This window comes from Equus przewalskii, chromosome 17, assembly GCF_037783145.1.
Source record: "Equus przewalskii isolate Varuska chromosome 17, EquPr2, whole genome shotgun sequence".
NCBI lineage: Eukaryota > Metazoa > Chordata > Mammalia > Perissodactyla > Equidae > Equus > Equus przewalskii.
Window position 1 is genome coordinate 77,165,689 of NC_091847.1, and position 15,777 is coordinate 77,181,465.

Consider the following 15,777-nt stretch of genomic DNA (forward strand, 5'->3'; position numbering starts at 1 on the left):
AAAAAAAAGCCGGGGTGCAGGAAACTTGGGATTATCTGCACCCAAAGGGGATGGAGGGGGGCAAAGACGAAGCGTGAAACGGGAAGTGAGGCGGCACGGAAAGCCGCAGGGAAGCTCTGCGGGCTGAGCGGCCCCGTCAGGCCGAGGACCACCGGGCAGAGGCGGGCGCGGGCGAGAAGAGGCCGGGCCGGCCGCGCGCTCCCGCCTGGCGAACAAAGCCGCGGGGCCTCCGCAGCCACGCAACCGGCGGGGCAGCCGGGCTCACGGCGCACGGCGCGCACCGCGGCCCCGCTCAGCCGTCGCTAGGAGACGCCGGAAGTGGGGGAGGGGCGGCGGCGGCGCGGGTGGGAATCTTTTTCGGGCGCCGGGGGCGGCGGGAGGAGCGCGCGTGCGCGCGCCCGGCCGGCCGTCGCCGCGGTGACCGTTCTCGCAGTCCGCCGGCTCGCGCCCCGCCCCCGCCCCTGCGCCCCCTCCCCTGCCGCGCGCGGGGGTGCTCCTCGCTCCTCCCGCGCCGCCGCCGCCGCCGCCGCCGCCGCGCCTCCTCTCGCAGCCCGGGGCTTCCCTGGCGCCGCCGCTGCCTCTGCGGGCTGCCTGAGGAGGAGGAGGATGTGAAGATGGCGGAGCTGCAGATGCTGCTGGAGGAGGAGATCCCGGGGGGCCGCCGGGCCCTCTTCGACAGCTACACGAATCTGGAGCGGGTGGCCGATTACTGCGAGAACAACTACATCCAGGTGCGACGCTGCCCGGCCGGCGCGCGGGGGCCGGGCTGGGGGGCGCGGGGCGAGGCCGCGGCGCGGCGAGGGTCCCCCGGGTGGGGGACATTGTGGGCTCCGAGCGTCCTGAGAAGCCGTGAGCCGGTCCGCGGGCGGCGCGCCGCGTCCCCGCCTCCTCGCCGCCGCCCCCGCCGCCCCCGCGCTCGGCCCCGGCTCCCGGCTCCCGGCGGCGTGCGGGCTGGCGGCCTCGGGGTCGGCCTTCCTGCGGCCGGAGCCCTGCTCCCCGGGCGGCGGTCTGCGCGGACGGACGGCCCCCGGCCCCGGAGGGTGTGCGAGGGCTGCGTTGCTGCCTAGTACGGCGCCTCCGGTTCCTGCTCGTGTGAATACCTCCAGAGACCCGGTCTTTGCTTGTGTTTTAGGTTTTAACCCGGGATACAGTGGGAGAGCAGTTGTCTCCTGGTGGGAGTTATTGCCATTTTTTTTCCTATGGAGAATGAGAACCTGCATGATAATGAGCTGGGTCCCCCCCCCCCCACCATCCCGTTAGAATAGGTAATTTTCCTGTGGGGAGAAAGAATTGTCACTATTTTTCGGAGAGAATTAGGAAATGATCCTCGTGGTGTAATTTTCCCCGTGATGGCTATTAGGCACGGGGACTGATGGTGGGAACGCTGTGTGTGTGTGTGTGTGTGTGTGTGTGTGTATGTATATATATGTGGGCGAGGGATGTTGGGTGAGAGATCCAGCTGCGCCTGGATGAAGCAGAAGATTATGTGGATTAAAAAAATTCTGCTTTAAAAAATTATTTGAAAGCATAGGTTTAAACGCACAATTTGCAAATTCAGCATCTTTTGTTTTATTCATGGCTTATTCTGAATCACAGGTTCTACCTCCATTTTTTCCCCCTTCCCATTTAAATTCTCTTGCGATAAAGGTGGAAATGGAAGTATGTGAAATTGTTTCTTCCCTGTGGTCTTTTTTGTTGCTCCCATCTCCGTCTTTCCAGGCATCTGTTTTAACATCAGCTATATTGGGAAGCATTCTGAAGTCTCAGTGTAAACTTAAAAAAAAAAAGTGTGAAAATTTTTCATAGGTTTATAAATCGTGTAAGGACCACGTGGTTAATCAAAGATGATCTTGTGAGATTTTACTGGATTAAACATATACTGAACTCTGTATTATCTTGTAGGAAATATTTGTATTGGAGGATGAACCAGACATAATACAAGGCTTTTCCCTTCAGAGAGGCAGATGAAAGTATGGCTAGTAGGAAAAGAAAGAATGTGTCTTGGGTCAAAGATTATTACAAAAAGTACAGTTGTCCACATTTGTGGGGGGCTTTGCTGATAGTGAGTGAGGTAGGAAAGATTCAAAGGTTCGGTTGCTCAATTTTCCACTAAATGTCTCCTGAAGTCTTCTGTGGCCAGGCACTGTCAGAGGTTGATGAGACACACGTAGTGTCTCCAGAATCTCGTAGTGTAGTTAGTAGGGGAGTCTGATCTGTGCGCACACAAATACATAGAGTGTGTGACTTTATGCTCTGACGGACTGCAGGTGAGCAGAAGGCCTGGTGGCAGCTGTGCTGTCCTCAGGGAGTTCAGTCTCTAGGGGAGGCACAGCTATAGGACTGAAGTGGTCCTTCCATTGCCTTGTAGCATGGCATGGGAAAGAGTGACAGGTCAGAAGAAAAACCGAGGGTGGAAGGGTGACGAGGTTGCAGTTATTACCAAAAAAGAAACAGATTTCTCTGTCTTTGGAAGAGAGTTTTTATTGTAATTTGAAGGTATTCTTCCTTTTAGATTATAGTTGTACATAAAGGTAAAAAGTACGTGGATTAATAATGCTGAGCGGTTAAAAGGATCAGCGATTGTCATCTTTTTATGTATTTTATACATTTCTTCCAGTTGAGAAGAGAGGAATGTTACTGCCATCGTTGTCTGTCATAGCAGTGGGGCTCAAAATTTTAGTGTGGTGGCATTTTAAAAAGTACAAATTTGATTAGTAGAAATGGAATGGATTTACAAATATTTCTTCAATTTAGCATCTAAAAGAGGTTTTACACATTTACCTCTTAGATTATCATCTCTTTTAGGATCCAGTGGGTATATTATTGGTGTTCTCTCCCCAGCTAACGGCTCTTACATGATTTGTTTGTAGTAAAGTTGATAAATAGAACCTGGGGATAATGGATTTGTGCTGACCCAGCTGCACATTTGGCTGGCTCTCCTTGTGACCAGAGAGCTGACCGGCAGGGCTTGGATGCTGCCTGTGACCCTGCAGTAGAGGAAAGTTAATTGGTGAGATCAGTGATCAAGTGGTCAGTTTAGCCTTATTATAGCATCGTGCCCTAACCACTAGCTCAAGTTGACTAACCCAATGCTCATTTTACTTTGTGGAAATGTAATTTTTGCCTGTAAAGCAGAAAAAAGACAAATCTGTGGATCATATGTAACAAATGGTAAGGTTCTTTGCTCAGTGCTCTTAAATAGCTGATTTTATGCATAGGAATAGCCAAAAATTAAGGTAAAGAAGAATATTCTAAATGTGGATTATATTTAGTGTGAAAATTGAGCAAAGAAAGGAAAGTGATTGCTCTCTTCTTCTGAAAACAACTGTACTGTGTTTAAACTGTTTCTATCTTATAAAGATATTCTTCAGATATACTGTTGGCATTGGGAGTGATCAGATGTTGCCTGTGTTAAAACAAAATCTACAGGGAGAGCAGGGTTGCAAGTAGTAGTTTTCCAGGTTATAAATGCAGTTAACATTAGAAATTTCACAATCACCTTTAGTAAAAATTCAGATGATTTTGTTTATTTTCACCTCTAGAAGAAGTGATAGTAAAAATATTTTTCCTAAAATGTGATGATAAAAAGCTGTAATTACAATTTGCTGATACTTACCCAATTGATTTTCTTTATTTCTTGCCTGTAAAAAAGGACTTAGTAATTGTTAAGGATTGTTTTTTTTTTGAGATACATCTAAGACTTGGGTTTCTTTTCTTCATTTATTAATATAAACATTGATGCCTAGTCTAGGAAGTGTCCAGAAATTTTTTAAAAATGTTTTGATTAACTTGGAATCTACATTTTTACAAATCGGAGCATTTTATAATAATGAGTTGCTTTAACGTTCTGGTAGATGAAATAAGTCTATAGGTGTTACTTTCCTAAAGTAAATCTGAAAAACCGACTTGTTTGTATTTGCATTTTTCCTTTCGTTAAGGAAAGTTACTCCTTTTTGTGAGTGATAATTCACATAGATACATAGTAAAATCTCATTGTCCTTTGTTTGGATTAAGAGCAAAATCATCTAATAACATGGATTTGCTCAGAAGAAGGGAAGTTAAGAAATTACCTTAAAATTCTATCTGAAGTATTTCTTTTGACTAGTAAGGAGAGAGATCATTAGTAGCTTTCCTTTTTTTCTCTTTATTTAGCCATGATCCTCCCCGAGTTTATTAAAAATTGCCTGAAAGATTTATAAGGAGATCGCAGAATCATGGCTTGTTACCAGTTTCATAAACAAGTAATTACTAAAACGATATAAAGATTTAAAATTCTTATTTAATAAAAACCATTAGAACACATGCTCATTGTTGAAAAATTATTGGAAAATACAAGTAGGTATTAAGGAAGAAACTTAAAATTGCTTGATCATTTTGAACACATATCTGGTATTTATACTGTTAAATCTTTTTGAGATACACAACTATATACCACGTGTTTTATAAAAATGGCTTCATGTTCTATATTACCTCTGTGCCGGACTTTAAAACGGAACTTTTAATGGAGCTAGGCTTGACTGTTTTATGGACGTCACAGAGTATACAGAAAGGAGGTTTGTGTTTGTGTGTGTGAGTTCTCTTTGCTGTCACAAATAGAGGAATCTTTAGAGCAAGTAGAATGAAGAAGCAGAAAGAGAAGGTCATTTGAGAGTAGAAATTTGGGGACTGATATTTACATCCTTCCCGGTGGCTTTTGTCTTTTACCTCCACAGAGAGAAGTGAACCACGTAGGTGGACGTCAGGCTGAATTAGGGAGACTGAATTTCCCTAGATTGAGGTGACTTAACTCATCGGGATTTGATCAAGATTTATCATCCTCAAAGAAACTGGTCCTGACTTCCCAGCAGAGACATTTGGTGGTTGGATTTTTAGTGACAAAACAGTCTTTATCAAGACCTTTGACAACATTGCAAACACAGGCTAAATTATATTCTGTGCCCCTTACTCTTTTTATAATTAAGAAAATTTTAAATGTTAATTTTTTTTAAAGATTTTATTTCAGTTTTTAAAAGATTTTACTTTTCCTTTTTCTCCCCCAATCCCCCCAGTACGTAGTTGTATATTTTAGTTGTAGGTCCTTCTGGTTGTGGCGTGTGAGATGCTGCCTCAGCATGGCCTGACGAGCGGTGCCATGTCTGTGCCCAGGATCTGAACCGGTGAAACCCTGGGCCGCCGAAGCGGAGCGGCGAACTTAACCACTTGGCCAGGGGGCCGGCCCCGTAAATTTTAATTAATTTTTAATTTAATTTTTAAAATACATTTTTAAATAGTTTTGTCATTGTGCACTTTCTGCCCCTTCTTTTCCAGGGTACTTAATTGGCCTCTTCCTTCCCTTTATTGATGTGGGGGCTCTGGCTGCACCGCATCTTGCGCTGCCCTGGAGAACCTCCTGGGACAAAATTGCCCTTTCCTCAGCCGTCCCTGAGCTCTCCCTTCACTCTGCCATCTTAGCTTGCTGTGATTAATGTGTGACCGTGGGATAGATGTGTTTCCTTCGGAGTCTTCTCTCCTCTCCCAGAGAAGAGTTTATAAGCACACTGATTTACTGATGTGGAGGATATATAGTGGAGATATTTTTGAGCATGAGATCCTTTTGGTGTCACCTTCCTTCTAAATTGCAGGGAATTTTAATAGTACGCGGTAGCATATAAGTGTGTATGTATAAATGTAATCTTTTGGTGGATGAATGGAAACATCCTGAAAATTTAACTTAGTCTTTTGTTAGATCTATGGAAATACCCTGAAAATTATATTAGACTATTTGTAGACTTGTGATAGCTTATGGTTGAATTTTTATGGGACTTATTAATAGATTGGTTTCATAGAGTAGCATGTGGAACAACACTGTCTACTTTGAATTTTTCGTTTGCTTTGTGTCCCACATATAAAGCTGCTAGAGGATAGAGTCATATCTTAGTTATTTTTTATGTCCTTCCATAAGGCATAGGATGTTGTACATATATTAGACACTAGTTAGACAGTCACTAAACGCCAGAAGTACCTACTTGCCTGTACCAGAGACTGTGCACTGAATTATTTTATACACTGAGTGTAACTACCTCTACATTTGTCCTGTAGTTTTTTTCTATTAGATATTATAAGTGACATTCATATTCTCTAAGCATTACTTACCGTGTGGCTTTGTAGTCATTACCTTGCAAGGAACAGAGTTTTACTTTTTTCTTTCTTTCTATTTTTTTGAGGAAGATTAGCACTGAGCTAGCATCTGCTACCCATCCTCTTTTTGCTGAGGAAGACTGGCCCTGAGCTAACATCCGTGCCCGTCTTCCTCTATATGTGGGATGCCTGCCACAGCATGGCTTGCCAAGCACTGCCATGTCCACACCTGGGATCCGAACCGGGCCGCCCAAGTGGAATGTGTGAACTGAACCACTGTGCCACCGGGCCGGCCCTGACTTTTTCTTTCTTATACAAGTAATAGACCTTGATGTAGAAATTTTGGACCACAGAATGCTTTTCCTTGAGTCATTTCCAGCATGGATTTTTTTCCTCATTTGATTTTAAAATCAGGCTTGTTGAGGTGTGACACACACACAATATAATTCACCCTTTGTGGGTGCACAGGCCTGTGAGGTCTGGCGAGTTTGCACATTTGTGTAACGCCCACAAGGTAACATTTTCTGGTTTTAGCCGGTGATAAATACAGCTCTAAACATTTGCAGACAGATGTTGGTGGGACATAGGTCTTTATCTCAGTTGGGTAAATTTAAGGAATTTGCTCCATGATGACATTACGTGTGTCCACAGAGGCCAGGTTTGAACTGCAGGTCATCTGAGTCTTGGCTTGTGATTCTCCTGGAATGTGAGGTTGTGGGTGGCTCGAGAGGAGCTGCTGCGAGGCCTTTGCTCACGCATTTCCCTGTTTACCAGAGACTGTCCTCATCCCGTTTCTCATCACCTCTTGGTTCTCCGTGGCGTCGATGAAGCCTTCCATCGCCCCCTTGAGGATAGCGCTGCAGGCTGTAAACCTTCAGCTGCAGTCTGGCGCTGGCTCCTCAGTCCTTCGGCCCCTGTGCTTTGGGCTTTGCTCTGCATAAGGGCCTCAGCTTTTGCTATGCTTCCTTTTGCTCTCTAGATAAGTAGTAGACTTTCTGACTCTCACGAGAGCTTGTTAGGGCTTGAGCGAATCTGTCAGGTCTTGCCTTCCCTTTGCCTTGACAGTAAATATTTAACAGCAGGATTACCGGGTTATATGGTAAACGTAGGTATAACTTTATAGAAAGTGCTGAATTCTTTTCCAAAATGATGATACCATTTTGCATTCCCACCAGCAAAGTTCTGGTCATTCTTTATCCTTGTCAGCACTTGATTTTGTCAGGTTTTTAAATTTTAGCTGTTCTGATAGGTGTTAGTGATATCTGACTGGTTTTATTTTGCATTTTCCCCATAACTAATGATGTTAAGCATTTTGTCAGGTGCTCATTTACCATCTGTATATCATCTTTGGTGAAGTATGTTCAAATCTTTTGTCTATCTTTTTGTTTGCTTTTTTATTGTTGAGTTTCAAGAGTTCTTTATATATTCTGGATACAAATATTTACTAGATATGTATTTTGCAAATATTCTCTCCAGGTATGTGACTTAACCTTTCATTTTAATAATGTCTCTCACAGGGGCCGGCACGATGGTACAGAGGTTAAGTTCGCATGTTCCAATTCTCAGCAGCCCGGGGTTCACTGGTTCAGATCCCGGGTGTGGACATGGCACCACTTGGCAAAAGCCATGCTGTGGTAGGCGCCCCATATATAAAGTAGAGGAAGATGGGCATGGATGTTAGCTCAGGGCCCGTCTTCTTCAGCAGAAAGAGGAAGATTGGCAGCAGTTAGCTCAGGTCTAGTCTTCCTCAAAAATAAAAATAAATAAATAAATAAATAAATAAATAAATAAATAATGTCTCTCACAGAACAGACATTTTTAATTTTGATGAAGTCCAATACATCAGTTTTTTCTTTTTGTTTCATGTTTTTGGTGCTATAACTAAGAAATCTTTGCCTAACCAAAGTCACAAAGGTTTTCTTCTGTTTTTTATTCTAGGTGTTTTTTAGTTTTAGGTTTTAAGGTTAAGTCTGTGATCCATTTAGAATTAATTTTTCTATGTGGTGTGAGGTATGGGTGAGGAATTGTTTTTTTGCCAATGGCTATCTAATTGTTCAAGAACCGTTCGTGGAAAAGACTCCGTTGAGCTCTCTTGGCACCTTGGCTGAAAATCAGTTGACTGCGTGTATGGTCTGTTTTGGACTGTATTTTGTTCTGTGGTCTGTGTATGCATCATATGCTCATATCACATTGTAGCTTTATAGTAAGTCTTGAAATCAAGTGTGTGAATCTTCTACTTTGTTAGAATTGTTTTGCTATTCTAGGTTCTTTGCTTTTTCTGTGTGTGTTTTCTGCAAATCTACTGGGATTTTTCATGGAATTTCCCTGAATCTGTAGATCATTTTGGGGCAAAATGATGTTTTGACAGTATTGAGTCTTCTAAGCTATATATGGACTTGGTGTTTTTCTCTGCTTGTTTAGGTCGTCTTTGATTTCTCTTGTCATTGTAGTCCTTAGAATACAAATTTTGCACATTTTGTTATATTTGTCCCTAATTATTTCATGTTTTTGGCGCTATGGTAAATAGTACTGTTTTTAAAAATTTCAGTTTTGAGCTGTTCACTGCTAGTGTACGGAAATAGGATTGAATTGTGCATAGTGACCTTCTATCCTGTGAGCTCGCTAAACTTATGTATTAAACATAGTATCTTTTTTGAGGGAAGATTCTTTTTTTTTTTTATGTAGACAATTATGTCATCAGCAAATAAAGACGGTTTTATATCTTCCTTTCCAATCGTTTTTCCTTTTATTTCTTTTGCTTGCCTTGTGACACTGGCCAGGACCTCAAGCATGTTGAATAGGAGTGGTGAGAGCCTTTGTCCTTGACTTCTCAGTCTTAGAGGGAAAGCAGCTGGTCTTTCACCACCAAGTGTGCTATCAGCTATAGGTTTTTGTGGATGCACTTTATTAGGTTTATTAATGGGATGCACTTATTCTTAGTTTGCTGAGATTCTTTTTTTTTTGCTTGAGGAAGATTGCCCTGAGCTAACATCTGTGCCAGTTATCCTCTATTTTGTATGTGGGATGTCTCCATAACATGTCTTGATGAGTGAGTGGTGTGTAGATCTGCGCCCAGCACACAAACTTAACCATTATGCCACTGGACTGGCCCCAAGACGATTTTCTTTTGACCATGAGCGGATGTTATATTTTATTATATGCTTTTTCGTTTTTAAAGATTGGCACCTGAGCTAACATCTGTTGCCAATCTTTTTTTCTTTGTATCCCCCTCATCTTCTCCCTAAAGCCCCCCAGTACATAGTTGTATATTCTAGCTGTGAGTGCCTCTGGTTGTGCTATGTGGGACGCCACGTCAGCATGGCCTGATGAGCAGTGCCGTGTCTGCGCCCAGGATCCGGACTGGTGAAACCCTGGGCCACCGAAACAGAGGGCGCAACCTTAACCACTTGGGCATGGGGTTGGCCCCTGTTATATGCTTTTTTCCCCCATCTATTGCTGAAGCGGAGCATGCCAAACTCAAGCACTGTGCCATTGGACCAGCCCCCAGTTGAATTTTTCTAGTTAAACAATTTCACAGCTTTTATGACTAAAATGTATTATGTAAAGTTGTAGTTCACATTCATAGACACACAAATAATTGTATTTTCATTTTCTAGAAATAGTGACATATTAGCTATGGCTGTCCTGGGTTCAAGGGCTTTGTCCCCAAATTTAATTGCTTTAGAGTGATTTCTTAACCTTTTACCCCTCATGCCCTCTTTCGATAAATATAAAAACCAACCTCCCCACCTTCTCTTAGTCCATTTTGTGGTTTTATGTGACCTGTGGCGTGACCGCTATGACTTTCAGCCTTTCCAGCCATTTGCTGGAATGGAGGGATTTGCGTGGGGTGGGCCTTCTAGAGTTTGTGTCTATCAGGTGACAAATTCTGCGAAATTCAGAGGTGAGTGTTGAGATCATATGTGACCACGTTATCGTTTAGTTTATGATTATCATAGCTCCTCTCTTGAACTAGATGTATGAGGAAATGTATTTAAAATGCTAAGACATTTAACTTGGTACACTACCTTTTGAGTATACAACCTAATAGTCCTACTCATATGATTTTCAAATTCTGAAGGAGGTTTTGTTATAATAACAAAAATTGAGATACTACACATAATTATTAATTTATAAATATTCACACTATCTCTATTAATTCCTGTTGCTCTTGTAACAAATTACCACAAATTTAGCTACTTTAAACAGCATGGACTTAAATTATTTTATAGTTCTGAAGATCACACATCTGAATTGGGCCGCAGAACTGTGTCGTTTCTGGAGGCTCCAAGGGAGAGTCGGTTTTCTTGCCTTTTCCAGCTTCTAGAGGCTGCCCGCATTCCTTAGCTCATGAGCCTCTTTAAGCTTCCAAGCCAGCAGTGGCATCACTGACCTCTGCCTTTGTTTTCACATCTTTCTGTCCCTGTTTCCAGCATCGCATCCCCTTCTCTCCCTTGCTTCTGTCATCACATTGCCTTCTCGGACTCTGATCCTCTGCTTCCCTCTTGTAAAGACCCTCGTGATTATATTGGGCCTGCTCGGATAATCTCCCCATCTCAAGATTTCGTCTCACCTGTAGAGTCCCTTTTGCCATGTAAGGTAACATTTCACAGGTTCCAGGTATTAGGATGTAGTCATCTTTGGGGGCCACTGTTCAGCCTACCACAGTATTTGGATGTAGCTTTTCCCATAGTCCCTCCTGTGCCAGTAAATGGCAACTCTGATCTCCTTGATACTTAAGCCAAAAGCCTGGGTACCGTTCTTGACTCTTGTGCATTGGCTAACAGGAGGCTCTATCTTCACATGCCTGCATCTGACTACTGCTCACCACCTCCCCTGCTCCCACCGTGGTCCAAGCCACCATCATCGCTCACTTAGATTATAGCAAAAGCCTTTAGCTAGTCTTAGAACAGCAGCCAGAGCAATCTTTTAAAAATCTAAGTCACATCATGTCACTCTTCTGTTCAAAACACTCAGAGACTTTCCGTCTCACTCGGTGGAGAAACTGGAGTCCTTAAAATCGCCTGCGAGCCACAAATGTTCTAGCTTCTAATCCTGAGTCACGTCTTCTGCTCCTCTCCTTTCCTCTCTCAACACCAGCCACTTGGGCCTCTTTGTGTTGAACGTATGTGGCGTACTTCTGCCTCAGGACCTTTTCCCTTTGCATTTGTTATGCCCTCTGCCAGAAGTACTCATCCCCCGGATCATTGTATGACTGGATCTTTTACCTCCTCCAGGCTTTTGCTCAAATGTCACCTGCTTGATGACTCTTTCTGAGCCATGTAAAATTATAACACACTCCTGCCCTTTGTTCACACTCTTTTCTGCTTGTACTTTTCTTTCCGTGCTTTATTTTTCTTCATACTACTTGTCATTTAACATACAATGTATCTTATTTGTCTCTTTGTCTGTCTCCATCCCCTGGCATGGGCGCCCATGAAGCCAGGAGTTTTGTCTTTTTTTCAGTATCAGCACCTGAAACACTGCCTGGAGAAAATAGGCATTCAGTAAATATTTTTTAAATGACAAAATTAGGTCTTTTGTAGCAAGCAGTAGAAAATATCTTTTTGAGAGCAGTGAAATAAATTAGTGTTCCAAATTTGAAGAGTTTGTAGATTTATGTACAGGTGAATGAAGTTGTTGCTTTCTGTTTTTCCAGCATATTTAGTGTGGTTGTGACTGACAGAATTGACAGTGCTGTGTCACACATGGCTGGTGCTGCAGTTAATTCAGCGCTTCAGTTACTTTCACTTAGTGCAGGACTTGTTCTGTAAGGGATGCTCATCGAGTCTGAGCTGATCTCCCTCTTCTTGGGAAGTAAGCAGGGGAATATTCCTGTTTTTAAGCGTCAGATAAGTAAACTCAGGCTTACTTCTGACTCTGCTAAACTAAAATTCTGTGAAGAGAGGAAGTGTGTTCATTTTTTTGTTGCCTGTGTCCCCATGTTGAGTAAAATGATTGTGCTTACGACTCACACCATTTAAAATTTTTTATTATATATTTTTTTCTTATTGTTCATTCAAAAAATATTTATTGAACATGTGTTCATGCTGGAAGATCAGTGTAGGTAACTCATGAAGCTAACAGTCTAGCTCTGTTACCAGTTTGATTTCTATGAAGAGCCTCTGTCTGAAATTCTGAATTAGTGGGGTTTGAACTAAATATAACATGGTACTGTTTTTCTTTTCTTGTTCTTGCTGACCATTGTTTGGTTTTATCCACTTATCTGTTGAAGTCTTTGAATAGAGGCAAGGAGATGCATTGTTAGGAACATCCAGAGCCTACCAAGCAAGACTGCATGGGGAGCCAACTAGGGATGCCAGCCTTTTCCACTGTGTGGTGCCACAGGCCTCCTGCCAGGAGATGGTGCTGGAATAATGATTCCTTCTCTTCCCCCCAAATCCTTTTATCCTAAATCTAGACGAGCAAGCAAGGTTCACAAAATGGTTTTGAATTGCTTAGCTTAATATATTGTACTCTCTTTGAGATAAGAAGAAATTTAAATTTATTGACATTAAATTTATATTGTTTCTAGGTTCTTCTCATCCATACGTTTGTTTATAATGTATTATGTATAATTATGAAATTTATTCATGTGTAGGTAATAAAATCTACGCATAATAAATTTAATGCCAGCAACTTAGTTTGTGGTGTAAATGTGTTATGTGCATGTGATGACAAGGCATCATGCCCCAGCTTTTTCTTCTTTTGAAGCAGATGATTGAAGATTGGATCTCTAGAGTTATTAACATGCGTTTTTTTTTTAAGTAGATTAAAATCTGGTTAATTTAGATTGATTTAATATTATTTGATGTTATTTGTACGTAGGCTCTTTTGACACAAAATACGTAAATTAGGTCAAGTCCTCTTTGGCCACTGCTCTAATCCTGGTGTCTTCCTTTCCTTTCCAAAGGGAGCAATTGTTGTCACTTTGATAAAACCCTATTTCATTGTTTTTTTCTTTTTTTACTTTTAATTGAGATACCGTTCACATAACATGGAACTCACCGTTTTAACCATTTTAAAGTAAAAAATTCAGTGGTTTTGGGGCTGGCCCCGTGGCCAAGTGGTTAAGTCCGCGCGCTCCACTGCAGGCGACCCACTGTTTCATTGGTTCGAATCCTGGGCGCGGACATGGCACTGCTCATCAAACCACGCTGAAGCGGCGTCCCATGTGCCACAACTAGAAGGACCCACAACGAAGAATATACAACTACGTACCGGGGGGCTTTGGGGAGAAAAAGGAAAAAATAAAAAATCTTAAAAAAAAACAAAAATTCGGTGGTTTTTAACATATTTACATAGTTGTGTGGCCATCATGAATTCTAATTCCAGAACATTTTCATCATCCCATTTTATGTATACATTTGTTATAAAACCTGAAATACATTCTTCTTAATTTTTGTTTAGTCAGTTATCTTTTAAAAAATTTTAATAAGTTTAAAAAATTGTGTGTTTATCCATGTGATTAACATTTCTGGTACTTTTCATTCCTTTGTGTAGATCTATATTTCTATGTGGTGGTATTTTCCTTCTGCCTATAGGACTTCTTTATCAATTCCTGTGTAGATCTCTTGGTGATGAATTGTTTTACTCTTGTGTTTTTGAAAACATCTTTCCTTTACCTTCGTTTTTGAAAGGTAGTTTTGTTGGGTATAGAATTCTGTGTGGAAAGTACTTTACTTTCAGTGTTTTAAAGGTGGTGCTGTGCTATTTTCTGCCTTACATTGTTTCAAATAAAAAATTTGCTTTCATGCTTATCTTTGTTCATTTGTAGGGTAATGTCTTATTTTCTCTGGCTGCTTAGAAGATTTTCTCTTTCTCACTGTTTTTTAGCAAGTTGAGTTTGATATGCATTGGTATAGTTTTCTTTCTGCTTATGTTCAAGGTTCATTGCACTTCTTTGATCTGTGAATGTAGAGCCTTCTTCCAATTTGGAAAATTTTCATGAATTATTTAAAAAAATTTTTTTAATCGAGCTAGCATTGGCTTGTAACATTATGTAAGTTTCATGTGTGCAGCATTGTAATTCAACTTCTCTATAAAGTGTGGTCACTACCAAAATCTAGTTTCCATCCATCGCCATACAGTTGACTGCACCTACCCATTTCATCCTCCCCCAACCCTGCTTCCCCTCTGGTTACCACTGATCTTTGGTAACTGTCAGACTGTTTTTGTGTTTTTGTTTTTGTTTTGTTTGTGCATTTATTTATTTATTCCACATATGAATGAAATCGTATGGTATTTGTCTTTCTCTGTCTGACTTATTTCACTTAGCATAGTACCCTCAAGGTCCATGTATGTTGTTGCAAATGGCAGGATTTCATCTATTTTTTAATGGCTGAGTATTATTCCATTGTCTATATATACACCATATCTTCTTTATCCATTCATCTGTCAATGGGCACGTAGGTGGTGTCCATGTCTGTTGTAAATAATGCTGCAGTGACATGGGGGTGCATGTATCTTTTTGAATTAGTGTTTTTGTGTTCTTTAGATAAATACCCAGAAGTGGAATAGCTGGATCATATGGTAGTTCTATTTTAAATTTTTTAAGGAACCTCCATTCTTTTTTTTTTTCATAGTGAATGTACCAATTTGCATTCCCACCAACAGTGCCCGAAGTTTCCTTTTTCTCCACATCCTCACCAACACTTAGCTCTTTTACTTTTTGATGATAGCCTGAGGTGATATCTCATTGTGGTTTTGCTTTTCATTTCCATGATGAGTAGTGATGTTGAGCACCTTTTCATGTACCTGTTGGCCATCTGTATGTCTTTAGAAAACTCTGTATTCGGTTCCACTGCCCATTTTTTAATTGCGTTTTTTTGCTCTTGAGTTGTATGAGTTCCTTATATATTTTGGATATTAACCCCTTATCAGCTATATGATTTGCACGTTTTCTCCCATTCTGTAGGTTCCCCTTTCATTTTGTTGTTGGTTTCCTTTGCTGTGTAGAAGCTTTTTATTTGGTTATAGTCTCACTTGTTCGTTTTTGCTTTTGTTGCTTGTCCTTTTGGTGTCATATCCAAAACATAGTTGCCAAGACCAATGTCAAGAAACTTTTTCCCTGTGTTTTCTTCTAGTTTTACAGTTTCAGGTCTTATGTGTAAGTCTTTAATCTGTTTTGAGTGAATTTTTGTGGGCAGTGTATGTAGGGGTCCAATTTCATGCTTCTTTATGTGGCTCTCCAGTTTTCCCAGCACCATTTATTCAAGAGACTGTGCCTTCCCCATTGAGTATTCTTGGCTCCTTTGTCGAATGTTAGTTGACTCTATACGTGAGGATTTCTTTCTGGGCTCTCGATTCTCTTCCATCATTGTGTCTATTTTTATGCCAGTACCATATTGTTTGGATTACTCTAGTTTTGTAAATAGTTTGAAATGAGGAAATGTGATGCCTCCAGCTTTGTTCTTCTTTTTCAGGATTGCTTTGGCTATTTGGGGTTGTCTGTGATTCTATATGAATTTTAGGATTGTTTTTTCTATTTCTTTGAAAAATGTGGCACTATTTCTTATAACTGAATTCTGACTGATACACTTCTGGTCCCCAAAAGGATTATTTAGCATAGTACTCGCCATTTAATTTAATTGTAATTGTGGTTTTCATTTTTTTCTTGGCCCTGCAAACATTGTAATACTTGGTATGTTACTGTTAAGA

The 15,777-nt window shown here is 41.3% G+C and overlaps 1 protein-coding gene across 40 annotated transcripts in view; it reads left to right on the top strand.

The window, feature by feature from the left end:
* Positions 1-326: 326 nt before the first annotated feature.
* Positions 327-15,777, top strand: part of ABI2 (abl interactor 2) — a 128,054-nt gene continuing 112,603 nt past the window's right edge. For 38 of the 40 annotated variants that reach the window (XM_070580826.1, XM_070580815.1, XM_070580805.1 and 35 more), the window contains exon 1: positions 341-731. In XM_070580826.1, the coding sequence (XP_070436927.1) occupies positions 615-731 (117 nt within the window). In that variant the 5' untranslated portion in view covers positions 341-614. Of the gene's footprint in view, positions 732-912; positions 1,173-15,777 lie in introns of those variants that run through there. The other 2 variants (XM_070580837.1, XM_070580830.1) reach the window with 2 other exon arrangements.